This window comes from Electrophorus electricus, chromosome 17, assembly GCF_013358815.1.
Source record: "Electrophorus electricus isolate fEleEle1 chromosome 17, fEleEle1.pri, whole genome shotgun sequence".
NCBI lineage: Eukaryota > Metazoa > Chordata > Actinopteri > Gymnotiformes > Gymnotidae > Electrophorus > Electrophorus electricus.
The window spans coordinates 4,419,226-4,426,792 of NC_049551.1; the positions used below are offsets into that span (position 1 = coordinate 4,419,226).

At 48.5% G+C, this 7,567-nt stretch overlaps 1 protein-coding gene across 1 annotated transcript; it reads left to right on the forward strand.

Annotated features, from left to right (window-relative positions):
- The first annotated feature begins 201 nt into the window (after positions 1 to 201).
- On the forward strand, positions 202 to 7,454 carry fhdc3 (FH2 domain containing 3). The gene is made up of 11 exons (XM_035535763.1): positions 202 to 633; positions 1,729 to 1,790; positions 2,935 to 3,034; positions 3,229 to 3,314; positions 3,555 to 3,655; positions 3,957 to 4,027; positions 4,218 to 4,325; positions 4,455 to 4,525; positions 4,629 to 4,746; positions 4,826 to 4,990; positions 5,822 to 7,454. Exons 1-11 carry the CDS (start codon positions 202 to 204, stop codon positions 7,163 to 7,165), a joined length of 2,658 nt encoding a protein of 885 aa, XP_035391656.1. The 3' UTR covers positions 7,166 to 7,454.
- The last annotated feature ends 113 nt before the right edge of the window (positions 7,455 to 7,567 follow it).

Below are 7,567 nucleotides of genomic sequence, written 5' to 3' on the forward strand. Positions count from 1 at the left end.
GCGTTTTGTAAGTGTTTCAGCTCCTTATGTGTTTATGTTCAGTGAAATCCAGTGAACATAAACACCCTTGCGTGTTAGATGTTTCATGTATCATCACGCTTGTTTTCCTTCTCTTGTTGTTGAATCAGCTACTCTGGATCCTGCTTCTTCTTGCAGTCATTTGGATCTGAGGTACTTTAGATATCTACTGTGTAATTGCCAATGGATGGCGTGGCAGTCAGAGGGCCACCACAGCTCCTGGTACAGCCTTCATCTCCTGGCTTTCCGAATGACGCTGCGCCAGTCAGACCTACACCCCCACCCCCACCCCCACCCCCACCCCCAGCCCCAGCTCCACCCCCACCTCCCCCGCCTCCACCCCCTGGCTCTCGGGGTGATCCGCTATCTCGGGGAGGCACCCATCGGCGTTCCCGGATGCGCAACTTCAACTGGGACACCATCCCCCAGCACAGTGTGGTGGGCAAGCGGAATGTGTGGACGGCGCGGCGGTCGCTGGAGGACTTCCCGCTGGACACCGAGCGCATCGAGGAGCTCTTCAGCCACAGCGAGCAGCAGCTCCTTACCCGCCGGGGCAATCGCACGGTCAAGAAGAGCGTGTGGGGGCTTCCAGTGAGCTGTGCCGCCGCCGAGCCCGTGAGTGCAGTATGCCGCCCCCTTCCCAAGCAAAACAGCCACTGCGCTGGTTGCTAGGCTGCTGTCGTAGATGTAGCAGTTCGGTACGTTTAAGTGGATGGGCTCCTAAACAAGAATAATCTTGCAGTGTTGAGATCCTGCTCGACTGGAAGACTGCTGTTATCTGTGGTTATGCTTAATCTCCAGCAGTGTTCGGTTGTGATGAAGGCTGTTGCTGAGTCACTGGACTCCTTTTACTGCTCATAGCCCTCACGCTAATGACACAGAGTAACATCAAGCAGCTGCAGGTTTTTCCATGTTTGCCATGATATGAACACTGTTCATTATTAACAGTGACATGTGGAACCACCGTCCTTAACGAATGGTGTACGTGTCATTCAGTGTGGTATAGGACAGAATTAAGCATTCTGTTAACCAGACGCATACAGTAAGAAGTTCTGTCATACATCATTAATCATTCAGTTAAGTATCCTCACACCGGCTTGGCAGTTTTGGCTGTTTGAGGTCTTGGTGATTGTTTCATTACAGGACAGTGTTCCTTCATGGGAGCATTTAAGCCATTGCCTGCTTCATTTTGACCTGTCAGAGTTGAGAAATTTAGGCCATTTTTATAGAGGTCATTTCATTGTCTGTGTGTTTGTGTTGCGTTGGAGCCGGTGCACAAGGAACATGGTGCGTGTAAGGCAGAAGTGACTCTGGCTGATGGGTGCTTATTGGTGTTCATAACAATAGAAACCACAGAGATCATGTTCTTCTTGTGGCAACATCTTTGTTTAAACCTGTAGAAGGTGTTTTTTTTTGTTTTGTTTTTTTTTGTGTAATTCCCCTTATTTTATTGTCAGTTTCTGTTCAAAATGAGTGAATGATTGTCAGGTGCGTATTTGTTTTTGCTGATATTCACAGAAATATTTTTGTGCTTGCGGAGAGTTTGGGCGGGGGTGTGTGTGCTAAAGTAAAAGAATGATGCAACCTTTACCCAGCTGGGTACTGACGTTGTCATTTCATATCACTTCATCAAAGTCAAAGTAAATAGCTGGTTTTTTTTTTTTTTTTTTTTTTTTCCCTCTTGTTGGTTTTTCCTTTTTCCTCTTCTAGGTGTCGATCATCAACTCGAAGAAAAGTATGAATGTTGGGATTTTCTTGAAGCAGTTTAAAAGGTGCGTTTTTGAACTGAAGTAATGAAACATTTCCTCTCGGGCTGTTTCCACCACAATGTCCTGATCTCCATGCCAGGTTATGTAGTGCCTAGTTCCATACCTGACCTCAGTTGTGGAGCCTACTTCTTCCCTGCTGTTTCCCTGATGAGATCTAATGCTCATTTGGTGACTGATTAGAAGACCAGGGTTGTGTTCTTGTGGAGATAGTGATTTGTTGCTAGTTACAAGATTACTGTTTTGTTTTTTTACTCATCCTTTTTTTTTTATTGGGAGGTGGGGTGCAAGTATTTTATTGATTTACCAGAATTTATCATGATAATTTATCAGAAAATGAATTCAGAGTATCATGTTGAGCACTCGGATATGTTCTTAGTAGAGAGTGTGGACTAAGTAGAGAGAGAGAGGGGTGATATTTCACAAGGTGTGGATCATTGTAGTGCATGGATACATAACAAAATAACAGTTATTGTTGGCAGGGGAAGAGCATTGACTTGCTTATCTGCTGAGTTGCGTAAAGGGCAGACCAGCACTTCCAAGGGCAATACCAAGCACTGATGTCCTTCCCCACGTTATGGCTGGATGGCTGGCTTTCTCAAAACTACATTGTGTTCTTTCATGTTTACACCCACCTTAGTCAGTGCTGTTTTCAGATGGTCCCAAGAACAAAGCAATTATAGAGATAAAACTTTGCCAACTGAACCTTTGTGGTATTAAACTGTAAATAAACCTTTCAGTATCTGAATTTAATTGTGTTCTCATCATAGTGGTGAGTCTTCAAATATGAAAGTTGTAAAACAGGACAAAACTTGAATTCTATTTTGATGTGCTCAGAATGTCATGAATCTCGCGTATGGTAGTACTATTTTAATGTGTAAAGTGTCAGGAATCTCTTCATGGTCTACTGAAGTCATGTCTGCGGGTATTCCTTCAATCCTAACCCAGACCATTGCAATTCCACCTAATTTCAGCAGTTCATTTACCTTTTGTTTAAGGTGCCGTCAACGGGGAAAATCGGATTGAATAGTTATGCCTTCGTTGCATCCTTTAATAGCAGGGCAGTCTATACAAAGCTTTTGAATACCATTTAAATCTCTCAGCTCATAGTTATGTACTTGTGTCTTTGTATGCTTGGCTCCCCCTGCAGGCCAATGCAGGACATTGTTGAGGATGTGAGACAGGGAAATGCAAGCTTCGTCCCCGGCAGACTGAGGGAGCTGAGCAAGCTCTTGCCTGATGATTTGGAGGTAAAATTTGACGGCAGTAGCAGCTGTGGAGCTCAGTGCTTCCTGAGCAGAACTAAGTGCTTGTAAAATTATCCACTCATCCCAATTTAGTCAGTTTAGTAGTTTGGTCCAAGTCTAGGCTCGATCCATGTCCAGGAAGGTGCTCGTAAGCTGGCGTGTGAGGTTTAAACAACATTACCGTGTGTATGTTCCAGCTGAAGAAGCTCCTGGCGTTTGGCGGCGACGTGTCGGAGTTAGCTGAAGCCGACCGCTTCCTGCTCATGCTGGTTAAAGTTCCCAGGTGAGTCGCACGGTTCCGAAATCGCCATCGGGTGCTGTAGTCGCAGCCCCGTTCTGGAGGCTTGCGGACCGCTATGCCCGCTCTGATCTGACTGCCTAAAATTCATACAGCTTCAGAATAAGATTTCCAGGTGTAGTCCCGACTTCACCTTGCACCTTTTGCCCTCGTTGTGGTGTAAAAAGCCCCGGAGGAGGGGGTGGGGGGGCTCTGGTAGACAGTCATGGGCTGTGCTGTTTGCAGGTATGAAGAAAGACTGAAGAGGCTGCTCCTCAGGGAGGAGTTCTTCCCCTTCATAGAGGAGGCGAGAAACTCCATCGCCGTCATGACTGCAGCAGCTAATGGTATTGCTTCTCTCCACTCACCATCGCCATATACGCCTGTAATCTTGAATTGGTGTCTAATTAGTGTCTGCTAGTTTCCGACCGCCCTTTACTGTTTTGGCAAACCGAGTTATTGTTTGCACACAGTAGTTGTTCAGTTATTAAGTAAAGGTTACTTTTACTGACAATATGTACTTTTTCTGTTCCAAAGTATGAAAATTGGTACTTGCATAATAGTGTGTGAGTTGAGGTTTCCAGAGAAACAATGTTTCAGAACATCTCTCTTTTACAGCACAACACCTTTTGTTCCTTGTTTCTGCAGAGCTGCTGGCATGTGATGATCTTCACTCCATCATCCATCTGGTGCTGAAAGCTGGTAACTACATGAACGCTGTGAGTGAGAGCCACATGTGGCCCAGTCTGCTGCTTCCAGCACCTGCCGCCTCCGTGCGTCTGGTCCGTGTCTGGTCGCGTAGAGATCCAGGACTGGCCCTAGCACTGCTGTAGCCATTCTATTGTGGTGTTTTTGGGCTTAGCATGTCCTCTCTTAAGCTCAGTCTTTTCTCTGTGTGGATTTGCTCAGGGCGGCTACGCTGGTCGAGCTCTGGGATTCAGAATGACGTCTCTGCTCAGACTAGTAGACACCAAAGCCAACAAACCTGGCATGAACCTCATGCACTATGTTGCCATGGTAATGTACCCTCACTCAAATACATTTGCATATTCATTTATCAATTCTAATACCTCAGTGTGTTTGTAAATGTTTTTATTTATTTATTAAATTATTTTTTTGTTTGTGTTGTCGCTCTCGGAACCACAGCAAGCACTGCAGATTGACCCCAACCTTCGGAACTTTCCAGAACAGCTCCAACACATCGGAGAGGCTTCAAGGTAATGGCCACCTGACCACAGTGCGAGCGCTTGATGATATCTGAACAGACCGAGCATGCTACAATGATGCATGTTCAGTCTGCACGTATAACGCTGCCTCCAGGATCCATAAACAGGAAGTGGAGATGGACTTTCAAAGAGAAATGGAGAAAATCAAAGAAGCCAAGACTCATGCCAGCAGACAGTGTGAGCTGCAGCCTCAGCTGGAGGAATTTCTGCAGGTGAGACTGTCCTGTTCATCACTTCCACTCCTCAGAATTCCGAAGAAAACACACTTGTTAAGTGTGTCCATGTCCGTAGGTGGCTGAGAGTAGACTCGCTGATATGGAGGCCTCTCTGCGGGAGCTAGACTCCCTCAGTGGTGCTGTGGCCGAGTACTTCTGTGAAGATCCGGCCACGTTTAGGCTGGAGGAATGCTGCTTCATCTTCCACTCCTTCTGCGAGAAGTTCGAGAGAGCCATACAGGTCTGCCTCGCTGACTGTTCTTTTCTTCCCTTTTTCTTCTTTGTTGCGCCATACAGCACAGTCAGTGATCCCTTTCACGGTTATAAAATTGTCATGACTCTACTTGTTGCCAAGGTTACGGTTACCTTCATAAAATGAAACACAAGGCATGTGTTAGTCAGGAGAGCCTGGTGAGAGTCTCCCGTTGTTCTTCCTGTCTCTGTGGGGGCAGTCTATGATCATAAGCGGGGTAATCTGTTTACAATGTTTTCATATGTCTGCACATTGCATGAGTGTTTATCAAGGACTTTTATTTGGAGTCAAGACATACACAGAGGCTTGACTGATGGATGTGTATTCCGTTGTGTTTGTGGTCAGAACATCTTGGGGGGGAGAGGGAGAGAAAGAGAGTCCACAGGTTAGATGTGAAGATGAAGTAATATTTCTGGGTTTTTGTTTCCCAAGTTCTTGTGGGTAGATCACAATATTCAGAAACAAATGTGGCATTATGTTACTTTTGCATGTGTGATGTAAGATATGTTGTAGGTACTTGGGTAGTCCTGCTGTTTACAGAGCTGTTCCCTGACTACTGGGGCCAAAATCTGCAATATTGGTGCAACACAAGGACACGACATTGACTTTGTCCCGTGTATTACGATACTCTAAAACTGGCAAATAGTCCTAGTCCTGTCATGGTCCTGCTCTATGTACTCAGTGTTGATGTACTTCCTTTGCATGTCCTGTTCGAGGTTCAGTCTGGAGGAAGGTCATTAAATGACCCGTCTAAGTGCTCGGGACTTTACCACCTCGAGTGGCTGTGTGCACTGAGCTCTGCTCCTGTCTGTTGAGCAGGAGAACAGTGAGCGCGAGACGCTGGAGAAGAGGCGGAGACAGCAGCGGGAGAAGGAGGCGCTCGAGCGGGTCGCCAAGCGACGCTCCATCACCATCTGCTCGGCCCGGGACACGGGCTCGGCCCCTGAGAGCACAGCGCTGGAGACCATCCTTACCAGTTTCCTCACCGAGCACGCCCCGCGCAGACGCCAGCCCTCGGCTAACAGAGAGAACTCTGCTGAGGTGCTGAGCCAGGGTGAGGCTCGGCCTGAGTGCCCTGGGCTTGCCGCATACAGCCCTGCCAAGGCAGAGGAAGCCGAGACTAGGGTCTCGGACAGCCGGCCGCTGGAGCAGAGCCACTTGTTCGAGGCAAAGGCGGGCGAGACCGGGGTTTTGAACGGCGAACAGCCCCAGGAGGTGGGGAAGGGGAGCCGGACTGTAGAGGAGGAAACCAGGAGCACGGCGACTCTACATAGCCCGGCGGTGCACCAAGGAGGATGGAGCGTAGAAGATGAGGCAACCCCCAAGAGCAGCACATACAAGGCACGCTACTGCAGGAGGGTGGTAGTGAGGAATGCCTCGGTTGTTTCAGAGGAGGAGCCTTGTGAAAAGAGAGGAGACCAAGAAGAGAAACGAGAAGTGGCATCAAGGGTGTCGCCCTGTCAGGCCGTCAGCAAGGGTCTGAGTGGCCTGGGAGCTCAGGTGTCGCCCTGCCAGGCTGTCGGCGAGAGTCTGGATAACCTAGCATCTCAGGTGTCGCCCTGTCAGGCCATCACCACCACCAGTCCAAATAGAGACCTCAAGTGCCAGAGAGTGTGGGATGCCGTCTCGTCCCCCCTTCCCCGGGAGATGCGGGACATGGACGTGGGCCTGCAGAGTGGCTACAATGGCCCGGGCTCGCCCTGGACTGTCCTCAGCCCCCACATACTGCCACAGAGTCCAGCCCAGCGACGCCGCCACTCCTTCTCCTCCACGACCTTCGATGACGAGCCCGACGACGGCGTGTGGGCTCTGCCCGACACCCCTGTGCGTGGCCGGCCGCCCCTCCTGCCGTTCACGTGCCGCTCCTACGAACACAGCCTGTCCGCCTCGGTACTATACGACACTGGCGGGAAGCCATCTCCTCTGTCAGCCCGCTCCTCGGGCCGAACTCCGACGCAAGGCCCTCTGCTGAGGTCTGTCTCCGTGGGCGATGGGCCCGATCACCCCAGATCCCATTTCGGGGTGCTCTTCCCGAGACGACATGGACGAGAGCCCACTGTGGCAAAAAGACCGGAACCTTCTGCGCTGGTCACCTTCTTCAGGCGCTTTGGGGAGAAGGGCAGGCCCGCTTCAGTAGGGGAGGCTCACAACACCAAAACGTAGAGACTCAGAAAGGCCAATCACAGCTGGTTTTAGGGTTTTATTAAATCATTTTAGTATTTGTGATTTGCACACGGTATAATGTGATCCAAGGTAAATGTGAACTTGTCTTGGGTCAGGATTGTTCCATGGTTTGTGAATCCTGTATACAACAGTGCAAATTTATTCTGTTACAATCTTAACTTTAAACTGTCAGTGGTATTTTTAGACGACTGACTTTTATACATTTAAAGTTGCTGAACACTGTACACAACTGATAAACACTGTTGTGTTTGCTCTGATGTGTCCTAAAGCATGCTGTACCTTTTTATGTAATAAAGTGTGGCGATCCACATCAAGATCTTCAGCTCACATTGGTCTTGTATTTTCCTTTTTGAAATGTTTCATGCTAGGAAAGTTTTCAAA

Excerpts from the sequence above, each read along its gene's own strand:
- fhdc3 (XM_035535763.1), top strand. The coding sequence starts at position 202 with ATGGATGGCGTGGCAGTCAGAGGGCCACCACAGCTCCTGGTACAGCCT. Across the intron at positions 634-1,728 it reads GCTGTGCCGCCGCCGAGCCC|GTGTCGATCATCAACTCGAA; the intron begins GTGAGTGCAGTA and ends TTCCTCTTCTAG. Across the intron at positions 3,315-3,554 it reads ATGCTGGTTAAAGTTCCCAG|GTATGAAGAAAGACTGAAGA; the intron begins GTGAGTCGCACG and ends TGCTGTTTGCAG.